This window comes from Geospiza fortis, unplaced genomic scaffold (assembly GCF_000277835.1).
Source record: "Geospiza fortis unplaced genomic scaffold, GeoFor_1.0 scaffold213, whole genome shotgun sequence".
NCBI lineage: Eukaryota > Metazoa > Chordata > Aves > Passeriformes > Thraupidae > Geospiza > Geospiza fortis.
In genome coordinates, this window is record NW_005054399.1 from 1,689,239 (window position 1) to 1,706,117 (window position 16,879).

The 16,879-nt window shown below is 59.6% G+C and overlaps 1 protein-coding gene across 1 annotated transcript in view; it reads right to left on the reverse strand.

Moving 5' to 3' along the window:
- Window position 1: 1 nt before the first annotated feature.
- Window positions 2-16,879, reverse strand: part of PKD1 (polycystin 1, transient receptor potential channel interacting) — a gene marked incomplete at its 3' end in the record, with an annotated part of 46,236 nt that continues 29,358 nt past the window's right edge. The window contains exons 23-47 of the mRNA XM_031061073.1: window positions 14,983-15,127; window positions 13,564-14,166; window positions 12,959-13,115; window positions 12,449-12,701; window positions 11,725-11,920; window positions 10,582-10,752; window positions 10,130-10,273; window positions 9,489-9,699; window positions 8,716-8,842; window positions 7,999-8,115; window positions 7,800-7,849; window positions 7,448-7,650; window positions 6,892-6,991; window positions 6,224-6,342; window positions 5,631-5,833; window positions 4,967-5,161; window positions 4,619-4,758; window positions 3,918-4,045; window positions 3,118-3,283; window positions 2,430-2,555; window positions 2,107-2,281; window positions 1,398-1,685; window positions 959-1,093; window positions 378-692; window positions 2-31 (exon numbers count right to left, since the gene is read on the reverse strand). Coding sequence (XP_030916933.1) covers window positions 2-31; window positions 378-692; window positions 959-1,093; window positions 1,398-1,685; window positions 2,107-2,281; window positions 2,430-2,555; window positions 3,118-3,283; window positions 3,918-4,045; window positions 4,619-4,758; window positions 4,967-5,161; window positions 5,631-5,833; window positions 6,224-6,342; window positions 6,892-6,991; window positions 7,448-7,650; window positions 7,800-7,849; window positions 7,999-8,115; window positions 8,716-8,842; window positions 9,489-9,699; window positions 10,130-10,273; window positions 10,582-10,752; window positions 11,725-11,920; window positions 12,449-12,701; window positions 12,959-13,115; window positions 13,564-14,166; window positions 14,983-15,127 — 4,497 coding nt within the window. The remainder of the gene's footprint in view (window positions 32-377; window positions 693-958; window positions 1,094-1,397; window positions 1,686-2,106; window positions 2,282-2,429; window positions 2,556-3,117; window positions 3,284-3,917; window positions 4,046-4,618; window positions 4,759-4,966; window positions 5,162-5,630; window positions 5,834-6,223; window positions 6,343-6,891; window positions 6,992-7,447; window positions 7,651-7,799; window positions 7,850-7,998; window positions 8,116-8,715; window positions 8,843-9,488; window positions 9,700-10,129; window positions 10,274-10,581; window positions 10,753-11,724; window positions 11,921-12,448; window positions 12,702-12,958; window positions 13,116-13,563; window positions 14,167-14,982; window positions 15,128-16,879) is intronic.

Genomic DNA, 16,879 nt, shown 5'->3' on the forward strand with positions numbered 1-16,879 from the left:
CCATTCCCTCGAACCTCACCTTGTGCCGGAACTGCGGGGGCAGAGGAGAAAGGGGCAGCCTTAGGGCAGGAGCTGGGAAGGGGGAACACTCTAAACAGCTCCAGGACTGCTCCCAGCCATTCCTGGTGTGACAAGCATGGGCTGGATCCCAGATAAAGCCACGTGGGACTGTGGGGCTGAGAATGGGCAGCTGATGCCTGCGCAGTTCCCATCTCTCTTGGGGGGCCACTGCTCCAGCCCTCACCTGCCAGAGAAACCCAGCTGCAGGAAGGAGCCAGAGGCACGGAAAGGCTAAGGATGGTGGGTGCTGCTCTATGCCACCATCCCCCTTCTCCACAGAGCCCCCTGTGGGCTGGCCTCCCCCAGGCTGGCCTCACCTCCTTGGCTTTGCTGAAGCCCATCCACATCTTGAGCCTGCGCACGAAGAGCTCGACCATCTCGTAGTCCTGGGGCTCGAAGGCGGGCCGGTAGAGCTCGAAGTGCATCTCGCGGTAGCTGTGCATCAGCACCACCGCCAGCAGCCGCAGCACGATCCACGCCTCCAGCACCACGTAGGAGGTGCAGAAGAGGCAGTAGAGCCCCGAGGCCTCGGGCAGGCAGGGCCGCAGGCTGGCGCTGCCCCGCAGCAGGGCCAGCAGCAGCAGGAGGCTGCTGCCCACGCTGCGGAAGGACTCGGAGGAGGAGGAGAAGAGCTGCGGAGGGACAGAGATGTGTGAGAAGGGAGCACAGCAGAGTGTTCCCCTGACCTTCAATATCCCCTCCCACATGGGCCCTGAGGGGTGGCCCACAATGGGCTGGGGCAGGGACAGCCCCTGGCCAAAGGTGCCAGTGGCAGGATGGGCACAGAGTGCCCAGGGGACCCATGGGCTTTGCTCATGTCATGCCAGGGTGAGGGAAAAGGGGCAGCAGGACCACCAGCAGCCCCCCGTGAGGGAGGGAAGGGGACAGGGGTGCTTACCAGGAAGCCGAGCTGGGCGTAGGCCAAGAGGAGGAGGGCGAAGGCCACCCCTGCAGCCATCAGCTCCTTCACGGACTTCTGGAAGGTCTTCCCAAACACTGACCACTGCCGGACGAAGCGCAGCTGCTGGGCAGCCTGGGAGGGGAGAGGAGGCAGTTACAGACACACCCCCAGCCCAGGAAGGGTGAGAAACACGTGAGAAACCCAGACCCCAGCAGAGCACAAACACCCCAGCCTGCAGGTTCCTTGCAGACAGACCCATCCGGGTGAATTCCCCAAGGGAATCGAGGGCCCAGAGGCCTCAGAGACCCAAAGTGCCCAGCACAGACACAGGTGGCCTCCCTGCCACCCCCTCCCCTGGCAGGGCTGTGCAGGAGTGACAAGCACAGCAGGGCCAAAGCACCCAGCACCCACGTGCAGCTCGCCCAGCCCGCCGTACCTGCACGGTCAGGAGGAAGAGGAGGGACGCGGCCAGGCTGCTGAAGACGGAGCTGAGGAAGGCCACCTGGTAGAAGTTGGTGAAGCCCCTGCGGTTGCTGAGGTACCTGAGCCACTGCTGGTCAGCCAGGGTGGCCTGGCTGAGGTGCACCAGCACCGTGCACGTGGTGAGCAGGATGAAAAGCCACTGGCTGTAGTTGCCCCACAGGGTGAAGTAGGCTCTGCCTTCCTTCTTGATGGCCAGAGACTCTGACACCACGAAGTAAACCACAAACAGCATGAGGAACACCTGGGGGAGGAACAGAGAGGTCACCAGGAGAGGTGATGGAGACATTACCAGGAGAGGAGGAGTAGAGAAGGGGATGAGAGGACAAGCCCTGATTGCTGTGCTGCACCCAGAACAGCAAAATCCCCCCAAACCAGGCCAAGTTCTACCACTGCACACCTGGAGCACCCCCTGCATCCTGCCCTGCCCTCCTCGCTCATCCAGCACCCCAATCCCTGCTGAAGGCCCCCAGTGCCCACACCCAGTGCCCCTGTGGCAGGGCAGCAGCACCCAGGGGACGAGGGCTCTGCTGACACCACACCCAGGCAGGGTGACAGATGTGGGGACAGGCAGAGCAGCTCGAGCCCACAGTGCCCAGGCTGGGTGCGGGTCCCCAGAGCCCCCCAGCAGAGGGCAGGGGGTGCAGGGGAGGCCCCACACTGACCATCATGAGCAGCTGCAGGGTGACGCCCCCGCTGAGGCGCAGCAGGGGGAAGGGGCTGATGGTGACAGCGGCGATGGCCTGGCCGGCCCCAGGGAACTCCAGGCGCAGGGTGAGGGCCACGTGCAGGTCCACGCTGGGGTTGTACTGCAGCAGCTCCACAAACACTGCCCGGCTCCTGCAGGGGCACAGCAGCAGCTCAGGGCTGGACAGCACCAGCTCTGGGGCCACTCTTGGGGGGGACATGGGTCCTGTGACACTCCAGCAGCACTGCTGAGGAGCCCAGGTGGCAGCAGAACACTCTCCCTCTGCCCTGCCTCACTCACATGTTGTCGATCCACGTGTGCTGCTGCAGGAACTCCAGCTGAGCCCGGCTCTCCTCCAGGGAAGGGCCCAGCTCCTGCACGTAGCCACTGCTGTCGTAGAAGGAGATGTAGCCCCAGTACCAGATCCTGCAGAGGAAGAGGAGCCGTGGCTGAGGCTGAAGGACACTGGCTGCTCTCCTGCGTGGCAGGCCAGGATCTGGTGTGCAGATGCAGACCCTGCCCCTCAGGATTTATTTCACAGGACAGATTACAGGGGGGCATTGATCCACCTCAGTGCTCCCAACCCCAGAACAGCCCCAAGCCCTGTGGTGGCCCACACCTGCATGGAGATGATGCCACTGGGGACAAACCAGAGAAGAAACCAAGTGTGATTTATGTCCTGCCCAGCGTGCAGGACAACCTGCTGTCCCCCTTGAGCAGAAATCTGGGGTGCTGGGTTCCCCTGCCCTGTCTGTGCCCTGGAAGGAGCAGAGTTGATCTCCCTGTCCCTGGGCCCCCAGAACAGCACAACGCTGCTGCTCAGACCATTCGGAATTTCCATGTCCATCCCCCCTTTGCCAGGCTCAGGGGCTGAGGTGAGGGCTGGGGACAGCCCAGGGCATTGTAAAGACCTTGGAGAGGTGTGTAAGGGTCCCTGGAGGAGGAGCAGGGCCGGGAGCAGGGCTGGGAGCAGGCAGGGCAGCCTTACCCTGCCAGGTCGGGCGCTGAGTGTGCCCACGCTGCCGTCCCGTTCCCGGCTGGGCTCTCCCAGCCCACGCCATAGTCAGCAGTGGCAAAGCTGTGCTGGTCAGTGCAGCTCCTCTGGGCACTGCCCATGCCCTGCAGGATGTCCTGGGCACTCTGCTGGCACTCAGCTGCAATGAGACCACCCTGTGAGCCCAGCCATGCCAGCACAGAGCTCAGCTTCCCTCCCAGCCCCTCCAAACCCATCCCCACCAGGGCACCAGGGTGAGGGAATGGGTGTGCACACGTCAGGGATTCAGGAAAGGATGGATATTAATTATAAAAATAATTGTCCAATTTAGGAGTCATGATATAGCCATGCTTCCAGGTCAGAGTGGATTAGCTGGGTACAAGTGGAGGAGAACAGAGACATCCCAACTGGCCTTGGGTAACTGGGGACCTGCACTCTGGTCCCTGGATACATCACTGGCTTCAAACTGCCAGAGGGCAGGGTTAGATGGGATATTGGGAAGGAATCTTCCCTGTGAGGGTGGGCAGGCCCTGGCACAGGGTGCCCAGAGCTGTGGATCCCTGGCAGTGCCCAATGCCAGGAAGTGTTAGGTGTCCCTGGATGGACTTTAAGGTCCCTCCCAGCACAAACCATGCCACGATCCACTGCCCCAGTTCATGTGTGCAGAGCAGAACCACTGCCTGCCCAAGCTGTGCTGCCTCCCTCAGCCCCAGCTGCACCAGAGCTGTCCCTGCAGGACTGTCACCGGGCAGTGTGACAGCAGAGCCCCCTCCCTGCCCTGCCCTCCCTCGTACCTCCGTGCAGGCGGAGCTGCCGCAGCCGCGCCGTCCCCAGCGTGGTGCTGTGGCTCTCCTGGCCAGAGCCGTTGTTGTACAGGTAAGGGAGGAACACCTGGGACATCCACACCCAGAACTGATCCGACCTGCAGGGGGGGAGGTTGAGATTGCTGAGTCAAAGTTCCAGGGGCTTTGGGGCATGAACAAGCCACATGGATGTGCACAGAGAGCCCAGGGCTCTGCAGGGACAGCCCAGAGATCCCAGTGCCAGGCTGGGCTGCTGGCAGCTCCCAGGGCTGTGGAAAATCAGCTGGGAAAACTGAATCCAGTTAAACTCATGTGCAGAGTGAGGAAAGGCAGACTGGCAAAGAACCCATTTCTGGCTCTCATGACCCTGTTCATGGCTACCACTTGAGGCTGTAAATTCTGGAGACAGAGAAACTCTTGTGCTTCAGAGCAGCTCCAGAAAGATCAACATCAGCTCCCACAGCCCCTTCCCACTGGGGAAATCACTAAACCTCAGAGAAATTAAACCTCTCAATCCCCAGAGGCCCCTCTGCTCTCCAGGGGAGCAGCAGAACCACAGAGACAAACAGGAGCTGCTCACTGCTGTGGAGTGCCCAGCTCCACATGGGCACCAAGGAACCTCTTATGAGACAGAGTGTGGAGCACAAGCCCAGGGGCCGACCCCCCTGACCCCCCCAGGGGCTGGCAGGTACCTCTTGATGCGCAGGAAGTCGCTGCTGCCCAGCTGCTGTTTGATGGAGCTCTGCAGGAGGAAGGCCCGGCTGGTGCGGGAGGCGTCCCCGTAGTTGGTGAGCAGGACCACCAGCAAGAACATCATGTAGATGAGGAAATTCTGGGAAGCAAAGGGTAAAAATGGGATTGCGTGGAAGGGCTGGATCCCAGTCCTGCAGCAGAGCAGTGCTTTCCACGGCCATGCAACGGGATCAGAGAAACTGAGGCAGGAGCTGGAGCCAAGCACTCAGGGCATCCCAGCCTGACTGGGAGGACCCACACTCAGATGTGTCTGAGCCCCGGGCACGAGGCAGCAGGAGATGTCCCACCTTGAGCATCCTGTGCAGCAGCTTGACCTTCCTGGCCTCCTCCTTGGCCTGGAAGAGGGCAAATCCCTGCGGGGGCCGGACCTTGCTGATCCTCTCGGACACGTGTTCCACGCAGGGCTGCTCCACCAAGGTGTCATCCTCCTCTGGGTGCAGCCTCTTGGCAACCAGGGAGAAATAGAGGGCTTCCAGCAGCACCTGGGCACAGGGACAGTGCTGAGCCTGCAGGGAGCTGTGCCACCTCAGCATCCCAGCAGCAGCTCCCGCGGGCCCCTTGGCACAGCCGGCATGGCACAGCCCCTGTCTGGACCTTCAAAACCAAGTGCCACCAGCCCTGCCTCTGGTGTCCACATCCTACCCTTCCTGAGGGATGCAGGGATGGGAGAGACCATTCAGTGCCCACTCTGACCCCGTTTCTTTGTGGAAGGCCTTGTCAAGCATTGGTAGGAGCTGCCCAGGGCAGTGGTGGATTCACCACGCCTGGAAGTGTTCAAAACCCACATGGATGGGGCACTTGGGCACACGGGTTAGTGGTGAACCATGGGGTGGTGCTTGAAGGACTTGGTCATTTTAAAGGGCTTTTCCAACCTTAACAATTCCACAACTGTGATCAGCAGCTGGACACGTTAATCCCACATACAGGTCAGTGCACTCGTGCCACGCTCACCTTGAGGGGCTCCCAGACCAGGAACGATGCCAGAAAGCTGAATATCCCTGAGATGAGCCACATGAGGGCCACGCTGGAGGAGAAGCCCACCCCGATCCACACGGAGATGCCCGCGGCGGCGGCCAAGAGCAGCAGGCTGATGCCATGAGCCAGCAGGGAGCACCAGGGAGGCAGCAGGCGCTTCCTGAACGTCTGGTCTGCAACTGGGGGCAGCAGGAGGAGCAGGGAGAGCGGTGTGAACATCACTGCAAAGGGCCCGTGGGCACAGCAGGGGCTGGGCTCAGCGCTCATCCCAGCACAGAGGGTTTGGAGGGAGCAGCCCACACATTTCTACCACTGGTGGCTGCAGGGGGTGCAGGGAGCAGAGCAGAGCCTCCCCAGGGACACTGCAGGGACTGGCACAGCACAAGGGCTGGCCCAGGCCTCACTGAGATCCAGGCTCCAAGGGAAGCTGGCAGGAAACAGCAGCGATATCCCAGGCAGGGAGCAGCCCTTCCTAGGGCTCCTTTTCTGTTTTATTTCCCATTTACCCCACAGAGCTGTAGTGTGGGACGGGCCCTGTCCCCTCACAGCCCGGGGGCACACCCTGGTACCTGTCCAGGTGGACTTGGCTGATCTGCTCACTTCCCTGGCAGGAGGTGCCACGCTCTGCCCTTTGTCGTTCAGCCTCTGCATCATGACAGTCTCCACCTTCTCCCCAAACACGCTGGACCTGCCAGGCACAGGGGGAGCCTGCTGAGAGCTGTGCCTCTGCTGGCCCTGTGCTGAGCAGGCTGGCACCAAGGGGGCTGAATGCCAGCGCCAGCACCAGGGCTGGGACATCACACACGTCCCCAGGGCACAGACACTGCTGTGTGTGCCATGGGCAGGGCCTGACAGTCCCTCCCCTCCCCTGGCTGGCCACACTGCAGTGCCTGGGGGCTGCCAGCCCTGGGGGTGCTGGTCAGGGTGCCCAGCAGGGTGTCCTGGGCTTGGTAACACTACAGAGATTTGGGGAGAATCCCCTTCTCCCTCCCACCAGCGCCATGAAGGGAGCCCTCATCCCAGCACTTTGCCCAAAACTGCTGGAGCCACAGCTGTGGCTTTAGGGGAGGCTCCAGGTGGCTCCTGGAAGGGTGGCAGTGCCCTCCTGGAGCTGTGGGGGCTGCAGGAGCCATGGCCAGCAGGGACACAGTGACCCAAAGGCACCCCAAAGGCAGCTCAGCCCAGCTGGGTGTGAGGAAGGCTCTGTCCCGAGGGGCTCTGCTCCCCAGACACTCACAGGCCTGAGATCAGATCTGTTTCTGCCCTCACGTACGGCCCCAGGTCCGGGGAGATGCCGCTGGCTCCGTCTGCCAGGATCTGCCGGATCAGATCCTCATCTGGGAAAGAGAGAGCACAGACAGTGTTGGCAGGAGCTCAGCTCCCAGCACCACCCCAGGGCATGGCTCAGCGCCTGCTGGAACTGGGCAGGAGGAGGAGGAGGGTCCCAGCCGTGTCCTTCCCCCTGGCACAGCCCTCCCCTGCCCCCTGTCCTCCAGCTCCTGCCCATCCCAGCTTGCCCACAGAGCTGGGCACAGAACTGCTGGCTCAGAAAGCCAAGTTCTCCTTCTCCAGCCACTTCCAGAGCCTCAGGGACACCGTGTGGCTTTGAAACCAGTGAGGAAGTGCTGGCTGCTTGCAGCACTCCCATGGGAACACACCTCTCCTGGCTCCCAGCCTGCTGCCCATCCGAATTTCTGGTTTTCCAGACTAAAAGCAGACACAGCCCTCCTGCCCTGCCCTCCGGGGTGCAGCCAGTGCTGATGGCAGCAGCTCTGCCCCAGCCAGGGGCTCACCTGAGGCTGAGAAGTACCGGGGCTGTCCCTGGTGGATGCCCAGGGACAGGGTGTCCTCCTCGGGGGCCAGGGGCGCCTCCAGCCCCAGGTGGCGGCTGGCCCGGCCTCTCTTCAGCCTCTGGATGGTGTTGCCCATGATGGAGGGGTCACTCAGCAGGTCTGGCCAGCTGAGCAGGGCCTCGCTGGAGGGCCAGGGCACCAGGCTGGGGGAAAACAGAATGGGGGGATCAGGAACGAGGGGAGCAGGGAAAAGGAACCTTGTGGGACTGCAGAAACAGCTGTGGGAGCCCAGCCCAGCCCAGCAAGGCACAGACTGAAGCCCTGCTTGCTCCATCTCCAGAAACCCACTCACCTCTTGGAGTCCTCCAGGAACAGATCTGTTTTGGTTTGCTCAGAGAAGGCCTGCAGGGAACAGGAAAGATTCAGGAGCAGGACACAGGTGTGAGCCTGGTCTAAGCAGTGGCTGGGAACATCAGGGGTCACTGAGCTGCTCCTAGCCCTGGGCACCTCCAGGAGCCTGCCCAGCTGCAGGGAGGGAAGGAAGCACTCACCTCTGCCTGGAGCCCGGGGAAGGTGGGGAAGGAGCTGTCAAGGATTGAGGAGTCCAGGTAGTTGTCGATCTCCAGGGACTGCTGGTCTGAGTGAGTCACGGTGTGGCTGACGGAGACCTGCAGGGCACACAGGGGGCACAGAGGTGACACTGCCACTGAGAGCAGCCACATGCCCATCCTCCTCTGCCTCCCAGACACCTGAAGCCACCCAGGCTGTCCCAGCTACAAGCCGCGAGTCTGAGAGCTTTCCCTGTGTGCTCTCCGCAGCGTCAGCCACACGAGCTGCTCATCAGTCCCCAAGCAGCCGGCTGCAATACTTAATGGGGCTGCTAATTGTGCTTAACTAGTCGGTAAATCCCCAGCTAATCCCTGCCCAGCTGCCTCAGCTGAGCTTTGCCCAGGGCAGGCATCAGAGAGGCTCCACTGAGCAGCTCCTGGCTCCTGCCTTGGGCATTTGGGTGCCTGTCACACACACTCAGATCCTGAGGGAGGAAGTGCCTGAACAGCTTCTAAAATCTGACAGAGGCCAGCACTGATCCGAGCCCAGGGAGGGGGGCAGAGGCCAGGGAGGGGTCTGGCCCCGGTGCAGCACAACCAGGCAAGTGCAGAGCCCAGCTGGAGGAGAGAGGTCCCAGGAAAGGCAGAATTCAGCCCCCCAAAAGCAAACCTGGTGCCTCCCACCCACCCGAGCAGCCTGCAGCCCTCCCCCCTCCTCACCTTGCCACGAGCCATGCGGAAGAGAAAGAGAATGACCAGGTAGAGAGGGTACACCACCACGCTGGACACCAGGCCCACAGCCACCGTGTCCACGCTGACGGGGAGCAGGCTGGACACGGCCACCTTGCTGCAGGGAGGGAGCACACACAGTGTCAGCAGCAGCACCTGGGGCTGCCAGGCCAGCAAGCGGCGGACAACAGTGCACAACCAGGAATTCCAGATGTGCACAGAAGGAAACGGGCCTGGGAACCAAAATCAGGCTGGTTTTGGTCATCCATCACCCATGTCCTGGTCCCAGAGTCCTCAGAATGGGGAGGGCACACCCAGGGCACACGCAAGGAAGCTCTTCCCAGCAGATGGAAGATGTGTCCTTCCCCAAGGGGACAGGCAGGGTGGGAGTGGCTGGGGACACACCTGAGGTGGACACTGCCCACCACACCATGCACACCTGAGATGGACACTGCCCACCACACCAAACACACCTGAGATGGACACTGCCCACCACACCAATCACACTTGAGGTGGACACTGCCCACCACACCATGCACACACCTGAGATGGACACTGCCCACCACACCAATCACACTTGAGGTGGACACTGCCCACCACACCATGCACACACCACCAAACACACCTGAGATGGACACTGCCCACCACAACCACATCAATTGAGATGGACACAGCCCACCACACCATGCACTACCTGAGATGGACACTGCCCAACACACCATGCACACACCTGAGGTGGATGCTGCCCACCACACCAAACACACCTGAGGTGGATGCTGCCCACCACGCCGTACCACACGGCGTTGGCGCAGAGGAAGAGGAAGATGAGCAGGCAGCAGCAGGTGGCCCTCTGGACGCGGGTGAAGCGGGAGCGGGGCGGGCGGTCCCACAGGGACAGCCACACGTGCTTCTCAAAGAACCCACGCTGCAGCTCCGCCACGAAGATGCGCCAGAAGCTCCTCAGCTCGCTCTCACCTGGGGACAGAGGGACACGCTCAGGGTGGCTGAGCCGGCCACATCCATCCCAGAAGGTCCAGAGTACCACATTCCATCCACAGGGGCCCTCCCCATGCAGTGCTCCAGGTTTGAAGATGAGGGGCTGGAAAAGCTGAACAGGATCTGCGGGTGACGGGCTGAACACGAACCCAGCTGTGTCCAGGTGGGCAAGAGGCCAGTGGCACCTGGCTTGTACCCCAGGGCAGTGCCTGTCCCTTGTGCAGGGCACTGCTGAGGAACCTCCAGTCCTGGGGTCAGTTCTGGGAACCTCACAAGAAGAAAGACCTGGAGGGGCTGGAGCATGTCCAGAGCTGGGGAAGGGGCTGGAGCACCAGGAGTGGCTGGGGGAGCTGGGGAAGGGGCCCAGCCCCCAGGGGTGAGAAGCAGCCAGGGGATGTGGGGCACTCACTGGCAGCAAACACCTCCCTCTCCACCAGGCCATCGTTGTCCTCGCTCTCCACTGAGAGCCAGTCGTTCACCAGGAAGAAATAGCTCTTGCTGCTCTGCAGGTCCCGCACGATGACGTGCTGCAGGTACCACGAGGGGCTCAGGCCTGAGCGGGGGCACACAAAGCAATTATTCCATGGCACACATTCCCTGAGTGAGCCCACCACACTGAGGGGCCACACGAGCGCTGTCAGAGGGACAGTGACACGACTGTCATCGATGGGCACTGCACAGCACCCATGAGGGAAGCGTGGCACAGCCACCTCACCCTGAGGTGACATTTATGGTCACAGTGCACAGCACATTGCATCCTCTGTGTCTGGGGTGGCACCTGGCCAGTCTGTGAGGAAACCCCCCTGATCCAGTGGTCACCAGGGGCCAGCTCCCCCTGTGCAGGCCCCTCCATGCCCCCACCTTTGTTGTCGTGCCAGATGCGGATGCGGCAGACACTGCCCAGGCTGCGCTCCGTGGCGATCTGGAACACGTCCAGGCTGTTGCGGTGGAAGGCGTTGTCCCCATCCAGGTGTCTGTGGCCACTCTTGTTGTCCACCCCGTACAGGGCGATGCCCACGTGGGCCGTGGTACCTGCAGGGAAGGAAGGGGCTCCCTCAGGGAAGCCCACCTGAGGTGCAGCTGCTCCCCAGCCCTGCCTGTGACAGCTCGAGCTACAAACCAGCCCACAAAGGGAAGCTAAACTTTGTGCCTGCCGGCTGTTGGGAAGGATTCAATTATCTTGTTTGACTTTTGAAGCAGTGACAGTGGTGCCCTGAAGTGCCACGAGTCAGCAGACACACTGCTGTTTGCAGAAGCTGAGATTAAGACACCTCCTGAAAGCAGCCCTGGCTTTAGGAGCTGTTTTACTCACACTCCTCTTTGGCAGCTCCACGAGCAGGTGAGGGAAGGTGTCCCCTCTTCATCTCCTGGCAGGAGTGGGATGCCAGGTTTGAAAACACCACTGCCACACAAGGGAAGGCAGCACTCCCCTCCCTCACCCCTCAAGCACAGCTCTTAGGGAGCCCAGCCCCGCCTGTGACAGCTCTATCTACGAACCAGCCCACGAAGGGAAGCCAAACTTGGTGCCTGCCTGCTGGTGGGAAGGATTCAAAACAAAGTGATGGGTCCTGGAGGACAGCAAAAGGAGCCATCCAAAGGGCCAGCCGGGCAGGAGAGGGTCAGAAGTGAGGAACAACCTCTGCCTGTGCAACCACAGCCCAGTCAAGGAGGGCAGAATGGGGGAATTTCTCTCCTGGGTGGTTCCTTCCAGCAGCAATTGCTTGTCCCACCACAATGGCCAGTGGTGGAGCAGCCTGGGCTAATGCAAGGTGTCCCATGTCAGGAGTTAGGAACCAGGTTTTTGAGGAACCTTCCAACCCAAACCATTCTCTTGACCTGCCCCATCATCACACAATAAAACCTGGGAATGCTGTGGGGAGCCCTGGGCTGAAGCTGCAGCTCAGCTCTGGGCCCTGTGGGGAGTGTGACGTGCTGAGGTGGGACCTCAAGTGAGCTACAGGTGTCCCCCTGGGAAGCAGGCACGGGAGCAGGCTGTGGGCTCACCTGAGCCTCTGCCCCAGCCCGTTTTCACCAGGATCTCGTATTTGTACATCCCGTTCTTGCCGCAGAAGGGGATCACCCCCACGCGGCTCAGGTCGATCATGTCCAGCTTGTGCACGATCAGCGCGGCCACCGAGTAGGTGACAAAGCACACGGCACACGTCAGCAGCACGATGTAGTTCAGCCCCGGGCCTGGAGCCTGCAGAAGAGAGAAGTGTTGAAAGGCAAGCCCAGGAGGATCCCGTTCCCATTCCCTGCCTCCTTCCTGGCCATGGCCCCGCTCACGGCTGCAGCCCTGCAGAGCCGGCAGCAGCAGCAGCTGCCAGGAGCTCCCTGCTCCTGCTCACGTCACAGGGACACAGCCAGGAAGGGCTGGATGCCCCTGGGAAGCAGGGAGCAGCTGGCAGGTGCAGCTCCCTGGGATCAAACAGCGCTGGGTGACAGCTGGGAGGAGCCTTTGGCATCTCCCTAGGAGGGGAGCACAGTGCAAGGTGTCCGGGCCAGCGACTAAAGCCATCTGCAAAGGTCTGTTTCCAGCCAGGATTCCCATCCAGGGGACACAGCTTCCCCTGAGCTGTGCCCATCTGCAGCTCCCAAAGGCTCCCAGATGCCTGTGCTGGTGCCAGCTTGGACATGAAACCAACAGGAGCCTATGGCTTTGCTCCAGGTGACAACAACCTGTTCTGTGTGTGACAGCACTGCACAGCCTCTGCTTTGTTGTACTCACTGGAAAGATGAACTGGACAGAGTTTGGGGGCACAAACAGGCTGGCCCCAAAGGCTGTGAGGTGCTGGGTCAAGCACACGGCCTGGTCTGGCCTGGTCTCCTCCAGGGGGACAATTCCTTCTGTCTTCCAGCGCTTCTCCTGCTCGCTGAAGTACTGGCACAGGGACGTGTACAGCCCCAGGGTCACCTCCACTGCCGACCAGCTGAAGTGGTTGGTGATGTTCAGGTAGTATTTCTGGATGGGGTCATCCGTTCTGGAGAAGGGAAAAAGCAAGGAGATGACTCCCCTGCCTCCTGAAGGGACACCAGCCCCATTCTGGTGGAGGTGTGCCCATAGAAAGCTTCCAGCCACAGGGGCAGGGATGCACTCAGAAAGGAGGAAAAACCCAGTGGATGTGGTGTAATTCACACCCTTTGGCTGTGCAGATACCCAGGGGCTCCACAGACCACCTGAGCACCCCTCACACGCATCCACAGCACAGCCTGAAGCTGACAGGGAGGCTTCTCTTACCTGGGTGAGGTGAAGAAGGTGTAGAGCTTGTGGTCACTTCCAGCCAGGGCGTCCAGGCTGATTCTCTTGGAGGCAGAGCAGTTGTGCTCGTTGGGCTCGGGCTCGTGATGGAGATAGGCCATGATGAAGGGCTCGGGCTCACTGGCCAGGTAATGCTCTGTGGGGAGGGGAAGGAACAGAAAGGGCTTTAAAAACCCCTGGCAGGCTCAGCCACAGGTCTGCTGTCAGCACTGGGGCCCAGGGAAGAAGGAATGCAGAGAGCTGTGGGAGATGCTTCTCCAGACTGTGCTCCCTCAGTGTGCACCTCAGAGGATCCCTGAGCACTGGGTACCACTGGGCCTGCCTGGGAGAGGGACTGGGCAATGCCTCCCAGGGCTAACGTGGCTCAACAGAAGAGCTGGGAAAAGTAAAAGGCTTCTCAGGGCCAGAATCCATAAACAAGGATGACACTGGGCATGGAGATTGTCCAGGACAGCCAGAACCTCGACCATGCAGTGTGGAACCTGCTGCTGCCACCCAGCACCCCTCCCACACTGGTTATGCCTCACACCCAGCCTCCCCTCCCACAGGAAGGACCAACAAAGAGATGGATTTGTCTGCCCTACCATTGAGGACTCTGTAGGTGAGCTGAAAGTGCAGTCCTGCTTCCCTGTTGTTGCTCTCCATGATCACAATCAGGTTCACGGACGTTCTTGCCTCGATGACTTCAGTGCCAGCCACGAGATTTTCGGGCTCTGTGCTGTTTGAGACCATCACAGTGATGGCTTTCTCAGAGTCCAGGCTCCCGATGGGGATCTGCACCCCGTTGTGTGTCTGGAACTCCATGGAGGCCACCTTGGTGGACACGGTGTAGTTGCTGATGTAGCCAAAAGGGAAGGGATTGGAGTCCACCTGGAACATGACTTGGATGACATCCGTCAGGTTGGAAAGGGTGGAGTTGAAGGCCTGGGGGATGGAGAACTGGCAGTTTGGTGTGTTTTCGTAGCACAGCAGGTTAAAGGGGTCAGACCTCTTGCCTGTGGCCTTAATTTCTCCTCCCACCAGCTCGAGGGGCTCTTCGTTCAGCACCCGGGATTTCATGAGGATTCGCATCAGGCTGGAGGACAGGTTGTAGGCTTTGGGAGCCAGCAGCAAATTGTGGGAATCAGCCAGCAGCTCCTGGGGCTTGGATTCTTGTGAAACTGTATTGACAAGGTGGATCAGGTCACCTGCCAGGAGAGAAATGAAGAGCAAGTGGTAAATGGCCTGGATAACTGCTACAGTCAGGAGAACACCTGACACCTTCCCAAAGCAATCAGACAAGGTTTTCCTTGCTGTCTTCTCACTGTTCTCTGCACATGACCTTCCCCACTGGAGCGTTCACAGCCCAGAGCTAAAAGCAAAGCTGTCAGCAGTTCCTGCAGCCTCTCTAATCTACCAGGTTTGGTGAGGAATACTTAATCACCACACGCTTGATTTCCCTCCTGTGTAGTGAAGAGAACCACAGCTCAGGCAACAGGGAGGGAATAGATAAAACAAACGTGTTCCCAAGCTTCTGCCCTATAAAGTGCACAACACTCAGAAAGGAGTGCAGAGGTAAGCAGGGGTGCAGAGAAGGTGTCTCTGCTTCCCCCCAGGTCACCCAGGTGGGAATTTCCACACAGTGCTCCCAGATGCCTCAGTGAGGTTTGACAGCCTCCTTGGACTCCAACCAGGAAGACAGGCATCTGGAAGCCATAGCTGTTACTCATTGTTTACTAAAAAGAGAATCCCCTGGAGTATCAGTGAGCTTATTAGGAGTATTAGTGGGTTATATTAACAACTGGCAGATGGAAATGTCCACAGAGCAGCTGCCAAAGCCAGGACAACCCTGGGAAAAGCGCAAGGAGCAGAGAGGGCTGGGATGCCACACTCCAAATGGCAGATGCAACTTCCTAAAAATCTGTGCCAAAGCCCAAGTGGCAGCGGAGGGAGCCTGGAAGCTGCCCTCAGGCTGCTCCTGCCCCTGGGCCTGTCCCCTGTCCCCACCAGAGGACAGGGCTCACCTGTGATGTTGAGGATGTTGTCGGCGATGCCGGTCGGGGTCACCGTGCCCTGCGTGGTCTCCCCCTGCAGAATGGTCATCATGGTCTCCAGCTTGTTCAGGGTCCTCGTCAGGCACGACTTGCACACCAGCTCCTTGCTCACCACCTGCAAAGGGACCAGGGTCTGGCAGGGCAGGACCAGGGAAAGGACTGGCTCTGTCCTCAGGAGATCTTTTCCCTCTGGAAGTGGCCCTGGGGAGGGGCCAGCAGAGGCTGCCCTGCTCACACTGACAGTGTGAGCAGCCTCTTGGTGGCCCCAAGACTCTTCCATCCGCCTCCCATGACATTCCAAATGTGCAGGCAGGCAGAGGATGCCTGGCAGAGGATGCTTTTGGGTTGGGAAGAGGAATAAAGGGAGGAAATTGTTGCCCAGAGAAGCTGTGGCTGCTCCATCCCTGGAAATGTTCAAGGCCAGGTTGGACAGGGCTTGGAGCAACCTGATCCTTCCGACCCAAGCCATTCCAGGATTCTGTGATTCTAAATTCATGTTCCCTGGTGTGCACTCCTAAGGACCAGGCACACCTCCCCTCTGGGACCACACACAGCAACCAAGCAGGAGGAGCTGCATGGGATTCCTCCATCCCCTCCATGACCTCCAATGGAAGCAGGATTTAACCCCAACCGAATCCATTTTGGTGTCCAAATCCTCCTGAAGGCTGTGGGAGGAATCCTGCCACTCAGGCATGATGGATGTCCCTCCCTCTGCTCCCAGATGTGTCCAAGAAACAGAATGTTCCAGCCATGGCCTGGAGCTTCCTGCACTCTCCAGGGCTGGATGGGAGGGACTGAGGAACACATGGAAGCTGTTACAACCCCCTTCCTCGCTCTTATTCATCTTTTTTCTTTTAATCATCACAGGATTCAGCCGTGATTCACCATATGTTTTGGTGAAGAATCAAAACAGCATCTGCGGGTCTTGAATTCCCCCTTTTCTGGTTTATTTGTAAGCTCTGAGAAGCCAGGACAGACTGTGTGAATTGGAGTCCTCAGGAATCAGGGAGGTGAGGAAGACACTGGGTTATGGGGAGGAACCACCCAAGGGCAGCTCCTACTCAGGGAGGAGAATTGACCAAAAAGTCCAAGATTCTTTTTTCATCCCTCCAGGAAAAACTAATTCTGATTTTTCCTCTCTCTTGTAGGTAAAATCAAGAATGTACCAGCCCTGATGGACACTTGTGCAGGAAAGGAATGTGTGAGCTCCACTTGTCTCAGCCACCTGGGAATTTCTGGAGTACTGTTTTCCTAAGCTTTTCATTCCAGCCCAGAGCACAAAGTAATCCTGGAATGTCAGCTTTCCCCGTGGAATAAAAATTCTATTTCTAGACCTCAGCTCCCACAGCAAAACCAAGTCACGAGGCAGGAGGAGGTGGGAGAGACAGAAACAAACTGCTCCAGCATGGAATGGGATGTGCTCAACCCCAAACCTGGGCAGAGGGGCACAGAAAGAAGGGATTTTTGAGGTTTGCAGGCTCAGAAGCAGGGGAGGGAGCAGCTCGGGACTCTGTGGGTGGGATGCAGGGCCTGCCCACACTGGCTGCAGGGGAAGCACAGCCAGGGCCAAGGAACCTGACCAGTGCCCAAAGCAAAGATTAGGGAGGGAGAGAGGGAGGAGGAGCCAGAGCAGCCTGGCTGAGCACCAAAGCACAAGTGCATTACCTAACTGTGCTCTCTTCCCTCCTAAATCCACCAGCCCCAGTGCTGGGAACGGGGGCTGCAAACTGCCAGGATCTCAGTGCTTCCAGCGAGCAGCAGAGCAAAGCAGAGAGGGGTTTCTCATCTTGTAGGGCAGAAACAGAGCTGGGAGGAGCATCACACCTGGGCACTGCCCCTGGCCCAAAGCAGCTCCACTGTGTTCCTG